The sequence below is a fragment of the Lepus europaeus genome, chromosome 1 (assembly GCF_033115175.1).
Source record: "Lepus europaeus isolate LE1 chromosome 1, mLepTim1.pri, whole genome shotgun sequence".
Classification (NCBI taxonomy): domain Eukaryota; kingdom Metazoa; phylum Chordata; class Mammalia; order Lagomorpha; family Leporidae; genus Lepus; species Lepus europaeus.
Genome location: NC_084827.1, coordinates 2,361,205 through 2,375,191, shown reverse-complemented (window position 1 = coordinate 2,375,191; position 13,987 = coordinate 2,361,205). Strand labels below are relative to the sequence as shown.

Genomic DNA, 13,987 nt, shown 5'->3' with positions numbered 1-13,987 from the left:
AGCATTCAAATCTCAAGCTAAGAGCAGAGAGTAGGTGAGGGGTTTTGTAATGACCCTTCTGTGAGATCTAGAGAGGTCACAAGAGAACTGCCTTTGGAGAGTATGTCCACATGACCTAAGGACCTCCCACCAGGCCTGCCTCCCTGTAGTGTCACCCTACGTGTCGGGCCATTGGGGAACTGGCAAACCACAGCAGATGGTCTTCTCCAAACTCCTCTTCATTACTTAGCTCTGTTATCTTGGCCAAGTTACCTAATCTGAACTTTGGATTCCTCATCTGTAAAAGGGGTTTGATACCGACTTGTAGAATTATTTTGAGTTTAAGCTTAGATGACATCTGTAATCCAAGGGTCCCATGGTTTTTATATCTTTTCTGTTAATAGCCAGGTAAGAATATCTAAACTGTTGTCCAGTGTGACTGTAAGGCAGTCCAGACCTTTTCTCTCAACTTCAGAAATGCTTTACCTTCTTCTAATCGTTATCACCTGTTGCTCCAAGGGATTATTCCAGGTTGCTCCTAGATTTCTGAGATGGATGGGGCCAGCATTGTGGTGCAGCAGGTGAAACACCATCTGTGACCCCGCATCCCATATGGTCACCAGTTCCTGTCCCACCTGTTCCACTTCCCATTCAGCTCCCTGCTAATGGTCTGGAAAAAGCAGTGGAAGATGGCTTAGGTGTTTGGGCCCCTGCCATCCATTTGGAGACCGGGATGAAACTCCTGGCTCCTGGCTTCAGCCTGGCCCAGCTCTGGCTGCTGCAGCCATCTGATGGGAGAGCTCTCTGTCTCTCCCTCTCTCTGTCTCTTTGTAGCTCTAACTTTCAAATAAATAAATAAATATATTTTAAAAAAATAATTCTAAGGTTGCTGTCTTTCATTAAAATGATGTTATGACTACCTGGTAGTATAGAAGGCAGTATAGAAGAAAACTGCATTTTCTAACCATCATCCTTTTATCCTGTACTATAACGACCACACTGAGATCAAAGCCTTACCTAAGGTCTTATAGTACAAAATAGGAAATAAAGTCTGCTCTGTTAAACCTGTTTCCTCTAAGATCAAAACCCTTCCTCTCAGGTCCTCTCCTCCCTGAATCCCAAGATACCCAACCTCCTTCTCTGCCTACTCTCAAAGGAACCAAAAATTAGAAAATTCAGAAACTAGAATAATTATAAAACTCTGCTCATGGAAGGCAAGACTTTTTAGAGCACTTTTGAAAAAGGAACGTTTCACTTCAGCTGTCAGTAGTTTCACCTTCTCTGGAGGAGGCTTCGGTTCTCAGATTTGTGGGATCAAATACCTCATTCGAGTTTCGACAACAAAAGGGCTTCACATACAGCAGAACAACTGCCTTTTTAAGAGGTTGACTTTCCGGTACTACTGCGCGTATTTAAAGGACTTAAAAGATACTCAGTAATCGGAAGTCTTCGGTAGCTTTTGTTGTTGTTTTCAGAAGAGACACTGTCAGATCATCACCCAGTGAGTGGGAAAATGGGCTGGGGACGTAGAGACTGAAGGTAGAGCAGCCCTTTGCCAAAGTCCTGGGACCATACAGGGCTGGGCTTGCAGCCAGTGCCCACAGCCTGGGAGGTGGGGATCCAACTTTATTGAAGTGTAATACACATACAGAAAAGTACAAATCTCGGATTTTGCATGTTGAATTTTCAGTGTTTATGTATTTTAACTTACATACAAGCTTCTATGATTTGCTTCTGTTTTTCTCTCTAGATCATTTTTATGGTGGGACGTGGCTACCTGTCTCCAGATCTCAGTAAGGTACGGAGTAACTGTCCGAAAGCCATGAAGAGATTAATGGCAGAGTGCCTCAAAAAGAAAAGAGATGAGAGACCACTCTTTCCCCAAGTAAGGAAAAGCTTCAGAGCACCTAGGAAACCAGACTGACATTCAGGGCAGACTTTGAAACGCTTGTTCAGGGATAGTTTATAATTCATGGGTTTGGGATCCATGTGATTGTATTATGTACAGACTTCAGATAACTAAGCACAAGAAAATAATTTCATAAAAGTTAGAGGGGCCAGCGCTATGGCACAGTGGGCTAAACCTCTGCCTGTGGCGCCGGCATCCCATATGGGTGCTGATTCATGTCCCGGCTGTTCCACTTCCACTCCAACTCTCTGCTATGGCCTGGGAAAGCAGTAGAAGATGCCCAAGTGCCTGGGCACCTGCAGCCTCGCGGGAGACCTGCAAGAAGCTCCTGGCTTCAGATGGATCCAGCTCCAGCCATTGTGGCCATTTGGGGAGTGAACCAGCACATGGAAAACTGTCTCTCCCTCTGTCAGTAACTCTGCCTCTCAAATAAATAAATAAAATCTTAAAAAAAGAAAGAAAGAAAGAAATTTGGGATCCCAATACAAAACTCAGAAGCTTGTATTTGTCCAGCAATTTTTAAAACTTTTTGGTCTCAGAGCCCTTTTCCACATTTTGTTTTATTTTATTTTTGTTGTTGGTTTTTTTTAAAGATTTTTTATTTATTTGAGAGGTAGAGTTATAGACAGTGAAAGGGAGAGAGAGAAAGGTCTTCTATACCCTGGTTCACTCCCCAGAAGGCCACAATGGTCAGAGCTGGGCTGATCTGAAGCCAGGAGCCAGGAGCTTCTTCCTGGTCTCCCACGTGGGTTCTGGGGCCCGAGCACTTGGGCCATCTTCTGCTTTCCCAGGCCACAGCAGAGAGCTGGATCGGAAGAGGAGCAGCCAGGACTAGAACCAACACCCACATGGGATGCTTGCCTCAGGCTGAGGACTGACTTACTGCACCGCAGCACCGACCCCTTTTATTTTTTTATTTGAAAGGCACAGTTAGAAAGAGGGAGAGACATGGAAATATTCCATCCAGTGGTTCACTCCCCAAATGGCCTTAATGGCCAGAGCGGGGCCAGACTGAAGCCAAGAGCCAGGAGCTTCTTCCAGGTCTCCCATGTTGGTACAGTAGCCCAAGGACTTGAACCATCTCCCACTGCTTTCCCAGGTGCATTAACAGGGAGCTGGATCAGAAGTGGAGCAGTTGGGACTTGAGCCAGTACCCATATGGGATGCCAGTGTCACAGGCAGTTTTACCTATTATGCCACAACACCAGCCCCCGATTTTTTTCTTTAAGATTTGTTTTATTTATTTGAACGGCAGAGTTACAGAGAGGGAGAGAGAGAGATCTTCCTTCCACTAGTTTATTCCCTGAATGGCCACGTAGTTGGGACTGGGCCAGGCCAAAATCAGGAGCGTGAAACTCCATCTAGGTCTCCCATGTGGGTGCAGGGGTCCAAACACTTGAGCCATCATATGCTGCTGTTCCCGGCGCATTAGGGAGCTGGGTCGGCAACTAGAGTCCCAGCTGTTCCACTGATAATCCAGCCCCAGCTAATAATCTCTAACAAGCCTCACAGAGAACTAAACTGCTGTAGTACATACTGTAATATAAATTCAATGTTTCCTGATGGTTAGGAAGTGCCTGGTAACACTGAAAAAATAAGCCTAGGTGAATGACGATTTCAGAGGGAAGTGCTGACTCTCCTAGTAAGGCTGCTACAGCATTTCAGCAGTGTGCCTTTGTGAGCCCTCGGTGATTTTCTGTTACGAAGTGCAGTGTTACTTACAAGACACTGTTACAGGAGCCAGCATCATGGCTTAGCACGTGAAACCACTGCCTGTGACACCAGCATCCCATAGGTTTACCAGTTCGTGTCCCAGCTGCTCCACTTCAGATCCAGCTCCCTGTTAATGGCCTGGGAAAAACAGTGGAGGACAGCCCAAGTGCTTGGGCCCCTAACACCCACTTTGGAGACCCAGATGAAGCTCCTGGCTTCTGCCTGGCCCAGCCCTAGCCATTGTGACCACCTGGGGAGTGAACCAATGGATGGATGATCTCTGTCTCCCCCTCTTTTTCTGTAACTTTCAAAATAAATAATTTTTTTTTAAAAAAGTCACTATTACAGGATTAAGATTCACTGATCCTTGTTTTTTATAGAAAAGCTTTTTTTCTTCTCTAAAGAATTAAAGAAGATAGAATTGATGATTTTAACAAATCTCTCAAGGGGCTACCTCAGAAGTAGTATATGAAGGTGCTTCAAAAAGTTCATGGAAATGAAATTAATAGTGTGTATCTTCCAAGCACCCACATATATTTCACATATTGGGATTCTAGGTTTTGAAGAAGAGGTTTTGTGGTTTTGGTTTGTTTACCTCAGAGTACCTCCGGTTTAAGACTACCAAAGTGAAAGACCAGCATTGTTGACCATTGTCAGCAGGGCCTACACCGAGGTGCTAGGATTTCTTATTTAGCAGGGTTGCCGTTACTGCAATTACATCCTTAAGCCTACTTTTTAAAATGATATGAAAGGATAGGGTTGGCTCTATGGCACAGCGGGTTAATGCACTGGCCTGAAGCTCCAGCATCCCATATGGGTGCCGGTTCGAGACCCGGCTGCTCCACTTCTGATCCAGTTCTCTGCTATGGCCTGGGACACCCACATGGGAGACCTGGAAGAAGCTCCTGGCTCTTGGCTTTGAATCGTTGTGGCCAGTTGGGGAGTGACCCATCGGATGGAAGACCTCTCTGTCTGTCTGTCTCTCTCTCTCTCTCTCTCTACCTTTCCTCTCTGTGTAACTCTGACTTTCAAATAAATAAATAAATCTTTTTTTTTAATTTAAAAATAAAATTATATGAAAGGAGAAAAATGCTCAGACTTCTCAATGTAACATTTCATCCATCACATAAAAATATATGTGTACATTATTAGAGGCTACTACTTTTGGGAATTATTTTCACATTTTTAAAAAAGATTTATTTATTTATTTATTTATTTGAAAGCTAGAGTTACAGAGAAAGAGAGAGACAGAAAGAGAGGTCTTCCATTCACTGGTTCACTACCCAAATGGCTGCAGCTAGGCCGATTTGAAGCCAGGAGCCAGGAGCTCCTGGCCATCTTCCACTGCTTTCCCAGGCCATAGCAGAGAGCTGGATCGGAAGTGGAGCAGCCAGGACTCGAACCGGCGCCCATATAAGATGTCAGCACTGCAGGCGGAGGTTTAACCTACTAAGCCACAATGCTGGCCCCCTGTTTTCACATTTTTGTTACCTTTTCACACAAAAACAACTCTGTGCCGCATAACTATGAAATATGAAATTGTTCATAGTAGTAAGATAGAAAGGTTTTCCTAAGCAAGAGGCAAAGTCCAGAAGTTACAGAGGAAAAGATTAACATATATGGCTACAGTAAAACTTTAAATGTATACATTGTAAATGAAAATAGAAAAATAATTGTAGTAATATTTATACAAAGGACTCCTACAGATCACTAACTAAAATATAATAGAAAACAAAAGATATTAGCAGAGTAATCACAAAAGAAATACAGATAGGAGGCAACTTAGGGAAAGATGTGAAGACTTCATTGGCTCAGTAAAATACAAAGGCACACCACAGTGAAGTACGTTTTGATTTTTGTCTGTCAATTTGCCAGTATCCAGAACTAAGAACAGTGTTGAGAGAAGGAAGGAGCATTCTTTTTGAAAATTTTAACAATATAGGTGGGAATGTAAGTTGTTTTTTAGAAGGAAGTGGTGGAATCTATAAATTTAAAATACTGGAAAAAAACTTGCTGCAGAACCTACTTCCATAAGTATTCGTATATACATACAAGAATGGTTACTATAATGGGGAAAATTACAGAAAAAAAAGATTTAGATAGCTATATAGGGGCCGGTGCTGTGGTGTAGCAAATAAAGCCGCCGCCTGCATTGTCGGCATCCCATATGGGCACCAGTTCAAGTCCCGGCTGCTCCACTTCCAATCCAGCTCTCTGCTATGGCCTGGGAAAGCAGCAGAAGATGGCCAAAGTCCTTGGGCCCCTGCACCTATATGGGAAGACCTGGAGGAAGCTCCTGGCTCCCATTGGGAAGTGAACCAATGGATGGAAGACCTCTCTCTCTCTCTCTCTCTCTCTCTCTCTCTCTCTCTCTCTCTGCCTCTCCTTCTCTCTCTGTGTAACTCTGACTTTCAAACAAGATAGATATATATACGGCATGGATGTTAATGAGGGACGATGAAGGCCGGCGCCATGGCTCAACAGGCTAATCCTCCGCCTTGCGGCGCCAGCACACCGGGTTCTAGTCCCGGTCGGGGCTCCGGATTCTGTCCCAGTTGCCCCTCTTCCAGGCCAGCTCTCTGCTGTGGCCAGGGAGTGCAGAGGAGGATGGCCCAACTACTTGGGCCCTGCACCCCATGGGAGACCAGGATAAGCACCTGGCTCCTGCCATCGGATCAGTGCGGTGCGCTGGCCACAGCGCACCAGCCGCGGTGGCCATTGGAGGGTGAACCAACGGCAAAGGAAGACCTTTCTCTCTGTCTCTCTCTCTCACTGTCCACTCTGCCTGTCTTAAAAAAAAAAAAATGAGGGACGATGAAAACAGTTCAGTAAAAGAAGTGTGGTATGACGCCACGTCAGAAGGTGTTGAGGAGAGCTCTGTTTTCATATGCACATGGTTGTGCTTAGGAGAGGTCTACAAGACAGTAGAGTAACCGTGGGTACCCATGGAGGGTGAGGTTTATGAGTCTTGCACTTGTTTCTTTATTCCTGTTATGCTTGGAATTTTAAAATTTGTCTAATATCACTTACTTTGTTGCCTTTCTTAACTAATCATTATAAAGATTATAGTTTAACTGTTAAAGGTTTTGCTAGCTCAGGATAACAATAATAATAATAAAGATTGCTAAAGTTGTGTTGAATGTAACGTGTGCCAGGCGTTGTGCCAAGGCCTTCATACAGATGCCCCGGTTATGAGCATGCACCATTATGCTGAACGCCCTCAAAGGCCAGAGCCCATTTCCTTGTATCTTCAAATTTGTACATTTCTATGCTTCATGTATCGCTGCCTACTTGTCGAGTTTTTCTGTCTTCACTCTTAGGTTGTCACCTGTCACTTCTCATTCATGTGCCACTAGCAGTTTGGGTCACTGGGTGTCCTACTTTTAATTATGCTAAATTTCTTTCGAGGTAGTCATATAAAAATTACACTCCATCTTCTTCCCAAGTAGGACTTGTGGTTTATGGCAAATTAAGTATAGGTTTTGAATTTTTGTATTTATAGCTCCGAGACTGGCAAATGGTCTAAAATATAAATTTAGTTAATTATGAGTTATGTACCTCATACAATGTATAGAAACAAAAGCTGTAGTCAATTGGTAGCTTTCTTTTGTTCTTCAGGAAAAAATAATAAAGTGTCTTTAAATAATGTGCAGGTATTTATGATATTGAAAACAATGTAAGATTTCAGATGCTTTCTTATAAAATATAATGGAGTTCTTAGAGATTTGTGTCATATTTTCTTTTTTTTAATATGTCTTTGGTTTTTGCTTGTTTGTTTGTTTGTTTTGTAGATTCTCGCCTCTATTGAGCTGCTGGCCCGTTCATTGCCAAAAATCCACCGCAGTGCATCAGAACCCTCCTTGAATCGGGCTGGTTTCCAAACAGAGGATTTTAGTCTATATGCTTGTGCTTCTCCAAAAACACCCATCCAGGCAGGGGGATATGGTGCGTTTGCTGTCCACTGAAACAAATTAAATGAGTGAGAGATTACAGGAGGGTAGCAACAAAAGGAAAATACGCGAACACATGTTTGCTTATATGTTAAATGGAGTAGGATGTGCTTTTTTTTAAAAAAGGTGAACCAAAGAACACTTGTGGCTTAAAGACTGGAGATGTTTTTTTCCCAATCTAAAATTCATTCCTAAGATTGGATTTTCAACAACCACAGGTAAAAATACACAGATATTGCTAAAAATTGGCAGTGCCTCTTCCAGAGGCTTTGATTCCTGTCCCAAGTTCGTTTCATTCACTTGGCTATTCTAATTATTAAATTGGACTTGACTCACGCAGCTTCTGTTGTTAGCTCTCACTCGTCAGTCGGTGCTCCAGAGGACTTGACCTGGTGTGGTTGCAAGTGGAGGCTGACACTGGCTTAGCCCGTGCTGCATCAGACTCACGGAGCAGATCTAGTCCAGGACGTCCCTAGGGTTGAATCATCCTAATTGCAATTGTAAAGTTATTTCTATAACCATTCCTTTTTACTACAGTTTAGAAAGAAATTTCAGATGTGCTTTATTTCTATGAAGTGATAGACTAAATTTCTTTTTATAAATTGTGGGTGCAAATGACCAGAGATGTTACTGAGAAGTGGCATGTTTGACATGAGTAAAGTAGTTTACCTTTGGATTTTTAATGGGAAAAATGTTATAAATTAGAGTTCTTTTAGATAATGTTTCTTTATATATTAAGGATATCTTACAAACGTAAGAGCCCTCTGATCTCTCTCCCACATCCTCCCACCCCAATCTTCACAGAATTCTGTGAAAACTGTTAGGGTTGTTTTCCTCTGGGTGACTGTAAGCTGTTACTTCTCACGGGACACATTTTAGCAATCACCATCTCATGGTGTCTCACAAGATTTCTGTCCTCTTTATAATCTTTTCCAGCAAGACTCTACTTATGATGAGTGAATACAGTTCTTTTGTTGTGTTATTATTCCATGGTGTAAAGTATTGATTAATGCTTGCTATTTTCTTTCTTTTTTTTTTTTTTTTTTTGAAAGGCAGAGTTAGTGAGAGAGAGAAACAGAGAGAAAGGTCTTCCTTTTTCCATTGGTTCACCCCCCAAAATGGCTGCCATGGCCGGCACACTGCGCCGATCCAAAGCCAGGAGCCAGGTGCTTCTCCTGGTCTCCCATGGGGTGCAGGGCCCAAGCACTTGGGCCATCCTCCACTGCACTCCCGGGCCACAGCAGAGAGCTAGACTGGAAGAAGGGCAACCGGGACAGAATCCGGCGCCCCAACCGGGACTAGAACCCGGTGTGCCGGCGCTGCAGGTGGAGGATTAGCCAAGTGAGCCACGGCGCCAGCCGGTTAATGCTTTCTAATGCCTGCACTTTCTTATTAAAAAAAAAAAAAAAGACTAAAAGGTGTCAGTCAGTGTGTTCTGAAGCAGCAGGAAAGCCGCTCTGCTGCCCCTGCTTCCTAGTCTGTCCGGGACCCAGAGCTGCCCTGTTACCTCCATCTTCATTCGCTCACCTCGGATCGAGGATGATTCAGTACCGCCGACCATTCACAGTTACGCCGGTAGACAGACAGTATCTGCATGAATGCCGTGCTTTGAAGTTAATAGAGAAGACATTTGGGGAGATTTTAATAGTACTGTAGTTTTCAAGTATCATAAACAGATGCTGAAACACTTCCTTTGTTTGCTTAAATTTCACCCAGAAAAGCCACTTGTTAATAATTATGATACACCTTTTCAGTTGGTGGCTCAAGGTAAGTAATCCCATCACGATTTTCCAGATTGATTCATGACTTTGAATTTAGGTAAAATAATGAAAAAGCACATTTCTCATCATTTGAAAAACGAGAATAAGAAAGGGATGTAGGAATAACATACTGGAAGACATCAAGCTGCATGATATCAAAATCCTGCAGTGACATTAACGATACATTTAAATTATTAGAGGGATTTTATTTATTCACAAATAAGCATGTAGCTGAAAAAGTCTTCACAACATTGACTTTGTGCAGTGTTTAAAGGGGGTTTGAGCATTCTGAAGCGCAAGGTCGTGGGGTTGTTGTAGACAGAGCTCTTTCTGTGCTCCGCAGTACACACCAGCCTCCCTGTGATCTTTCATCCTTCACTCCCCAGCATCACCCTTCCCGGTCCTGCCATCTGCATCTCCCTCTTTTCCTCTCTGCCATTCCCAGGGGGCATTGCGGAGCTCTTGGAGCTGCCCAGAGACCCACTGTGCCACCCCATAGACACGCAGTGTGCCTCCAGGGGTCACATGGTGTGGAGCCGTCCAGAGACCCACTGTGCCACCCCATAGACACGCAGTGTGCCTCCAGGGGTCACATGGTGTGGAGCCGCCCAGAGACCCACTGTGCCACCCCATAGACACGCAGTGTGCCTCCAGGGGCCGCATGGCAACTCTCTTCTCCCTTCCAAAATGGCCCCACTGGAAATGTTAGTGGGAGAACACGAAAAATATGGCAGGTGAGCTGTTTAGGTAAACATGAGTCTGGAGAAACAGGAAGCATTAAGATTAAATCAGCTTCCCTTTTGGTCATCGTCCTTGTTGTCATTTGTTATGTTTTTTGTTCTATACTGATTTTAAATATACTCTCCAAATAAAGAAAACCAATTTTTCCTAACCATAGAAGAGATAATCTCTTTGATAATCACTTGTTTTGTGACTCACTGCTTCTTTCCTAGAGCCTGAGCCCTCTTTCTATTATTGTTTATTTCCTTCAGGAAACAACCTTTTTACAAGTTGTTTTATGGTTTAAAAGTTTTGCTAGTCATTGATAAGAAGTGAGATTTGTCCTCATTTTAGTTAGGGATCACAGGACTCACTCAGTGTCTCAGGCACATTTATTTCCAGGTATTAAAATGTCATACTGGTGGTTGAAATCCTAAACCAGTAATGAAAATCAGCCTCTGCAACGTTAGCTTTTTGACACCCTGGGGTAAATAACTTTTTCCGTCAACTGAATCACTTTCAGCTGAAGGAGATGATCCTTTAAAAAATTCTGAAATAGGTATTTCGTGACTAAGCCTTTTATCAGTTATAGTCCTATTTGAACAAGAGTTTGCTGCATTAGTAAGCATTTCTACAACCTGTTTTATTTGCATAAGAAATAACCTTTTAGATTTTTCATAACATACTTTATCTCTAAAAATTGCATCAAATTATATACATATAATGGCCATTAAAATACATTTTATTCTGAATTAGAGGGTAATTGGTAAGGTTTTTAAACTAGTTAATAATGTCTTTAGCTTTAAAAATATATATATAATATTTCAGGAGTCAAAATCACAAGGTCTCATTCTTTAACGTCTTCCCAAATATTCTCTGCCCTGTTTCTAAATAAAGTCAGATGGAGGAAAGACCTCAGGTTTTCCTCGACCTGAAAAGATAGGGAGAAGATAGTTCATGTTGCCCTCTAGTTAATTTTTCTGTTAGCAAATTAATAGTGAGATTTTCAAAAAGTCACAAGATGTAGGTATTTCATATTAAGTAACTTCACACATAGCGAATTGCCTTTTCAAATAATGAATTGTAGGTGGAATAGGAAAAGACTTAGAGATAAGCCAGAAAAAAACAAGTAAGGACATGTGTATTTTTTTTTCCAAAAGCAGATCTGTTGCTTGTTATCCACATCTTTTTGTTTATATTCTCTCTGATTGGGGAGACACCTACAGAAAGAGTTCTACTTGATCGATTCTTAGTCTCTTCTTATTATGTTTTTCTTGAACTCAAAGTCTGATTATGAAAAGACTTGATTCCATTAGAAGCAGAAGACTTTTAGTAGATTGACCTTTAGTGTCTGCTTTGATTTGGAGTTTGTTAAGATTTTGTTCTTGTTTGTTTTTATTTTTAAGGCTTATATTTTAAATTTATAGAACACTCTTCAACATAATAGAATGTGTAGTTGTTATAATGAATAGGAAGTATTTTCTGAAGGCCCAAGTATTTTTAGTATATATAAAATTTGGCTTAGGGTTTATTTTCCATTAATACAGTCCTCACTTAATAGATTATGTAATATTTTTATAAATATTCCTAATGTTCAGATCTTATTTTACACTGTCTTCCTTCAGTGGGCTTTGGATTTTAAGTAGATGCAGTGATTATTCATAAGAATGTAGCAAACCAATCCAAAGAAACGTATTAAATGACTGAAAATAGCAATCTTAGAGTCATGATTATTCAGAGCATCAGCAGTGAGGGGGAGAATGTGTATTTCTTGAGTCTGTTTGCCAAGAAGCCTCCGGTGGGTATAGTCTAAATGTTATTACTTTCCAAGGTCCTAATAATTTGTTTTTAAAAAAAAAAAAAATCAGTGCCAAACTCCTCAGTCCTTTTAACTGTAAGAGTAAAGTAGTAATTCTTTCATTCTTCCTGGTATTTTGCCTCAAAATACCTTGGATAATTGTTTGTTAAAAGGACTCCTTGGATGGGAAGAGTCTCTTCATTCCAGTACGTAGCTGTGTTTAGCGTGGTGAGACAAACACTGATCAGTGCAGACGGCGGAGAAGCTGTGAGCTGTCAGGAGCCGGCGCCGAGCCAGCGCCGGGTCTGCCCTCTGCCTCTGCAGTCCCAGCTGCGTCAGGCGGGCAGGCCACCTGGCTGCTCTGAACCTCAGCCTGCTCAGCTGGGAACTGAGGTCCTGCGCTCTGCCTCACGAGGGTCACTCAGAATCAGTTGCTGGTGTGTATGAACTGCAGTGAGGCGCCTGGCGTAGAGCAGGCACTCCGTTCTCATGTTACCAGCTTGCAAATCGGAGGGTCCCATCAGCCAGTCACTAGGGATCTGTGGTTTATTGGGACATTCCAACATTTTCAAGCAGCCAGGTGGAATCTAATAGCAGTCAGAAACCGGGTGGGTTACTCCTCAGGTGAACAGCGTGTGCACGTAAGTGACTGCTGAGATCCTTCCAGAAGCTGCTGCTCAGAGATCATGTTACATGTATGAAAGTAGCCTCCAATTGACTTTCACATCATCTTACACGTTTCTGCCTGCAGTTGTGTATGTGAATTTACCTTGGTAATTGGGGTGTAATGCTAAGGACCAATAAACTTTCACTGAATAAGAAAGAAAAAAAATGATCTTATGGCTGACCAAATGCTGGTGCTTGTCAGCTACTGACCAACTCCCAGAAATTAACTGTAGCGTCTCATGATTGGAGCTGGCCTTCGGTTCCGAGTAGAAGCTGTGGACAGAATGGGAGGTGGAAAATAATGTCACGAAGTCCCCAGATTGAGTAAGCCCGTGAAGCGTGCTACCTCAGAGGGACTTCTGGGGTTAAGGAACGCCTTGTGCTGAGAGTTCTGCTCAGTGGCTAATTTTTTTGGTGGTAGACAAATCATTTGACATGTTAATTTTATCTAGCAAAATGAGGTTGATTCCTACTTCTCTCTTCCTGATGAGTGGCATTATAATAATGTAATATGGTAGATGAAAATGAGTGAATAATTATGAGGGCAAAATATTGTGCGGCTCAACGTCACTATTTTGAGTCACTTTCCACGCAAGACCCAGCCGGGAGATTATCTGCAGGAGAATAGTTGGTGCTGCTGAACAGTATTCTACATACTGCTTCCACACACCTGGGTTCTTTCATGAGTTTAAGCCATTCCTGCTTCCCAGCTGGTGGTAGTGTAGCTAGGTTTGTGATATGTAACTAGTCGTCTTTCAGTAAGGTTCAGGTGAGGCTTTTCTGTGTCTCTAGGTTGAGATAACTTTTTTAAAATTAGCTTTTGTCCTCCCTCTACAGGAGAATTTGCAGCCTTCAAGTAGCCACACCATCATGGCAGCATCTACTCTTATTTCTTAAGTCTTGTGTTCGTAAAATTTGTTAACATCAAAACACAGTTCTGTTCCTCAAATCCTTTTTTAAAGATACCAGATTTCCAATGCATAAGCTGGTGTGGAACAGAATGGAGTTTCCTATTCAAGAAAAGAGGGAAGAATGTTTTAGGATCCAGAAATCTCTGCTGCCAGTGTTTCTTCAACACAAATACCACGTGCCCACTCCCAGACGAAGAGGAGAGACCCCGAGCCCTGACCTTTTGACGGTCAGGCGTGATGGAAAGTGCTGCTGCAGCTTGGGAGACTTGTGTGGGAAGATCTGCCGGTCCACTTGCCCTTCTGCCCGCCAGGCGGACGCGCAGCCGAGCCTCTGGCGGGGCAGTCCCGTCACCACGCACATCCTCTTGCCTGCTCTGGGAGTTTGTTGTGGAGCTCTTTCCCCGAGCTGTCCTGGGTCACTGCTGAGGGGCGGGACAGAAATGCAGCATGCCGTTCCTGTGGGGACGGTTCCTGGGCCGGTTGTGGCAAGGGGAAGCCAGGGTGAGAGGTGACCAGGCGCGGGGGTCTGGGCAGAGGGAAACGGGATGCTGCATCTTCTCCCTGCCCTCGCGGAGGGTCCG

At 43.0% G+C, this 13,987-nt stretch overlaps 1 protein-coding gene across 4 annotated transcripts in view; it reads left to right on the top strand.

Moving 5' to 3' along the window:
• Positions 1-13,456, top strand: part of BRAF (B-Raf proto-oncogene, serine/threonine kinase) — a 200,715-nt gene extending 187,259 nt beyond the window's left edge. For 2 of the 4 annotated variants that reach the window (XM_062186971.1, XM_062186840.1), the window contains 3 exons: positions 1,730-1,864; positions 7,393-7,546; positions 13,333-13,456. In XM_062186971.1, the coding sequence (XP_062042955.1) occupies positions 1,730-1,864; positions 7,393-7,546; positions 13,333-13,355 (312 nt within the window). In that variant the 3' untranslated portion in view covers positions 13,356-13,456. Of the gene's footprint in view, positions 1-1,729; positions 1,865-7,392; positions 7,770-13,332 lie in introns of those variants that run through there. The other 2 variants (XR_009865529.1, XM_062187056.1) reach the window with 2 other exon arrangements.
• The last annotated feature ends 531 nt before the right edge of the window (positions 13,457-13,987 follow it).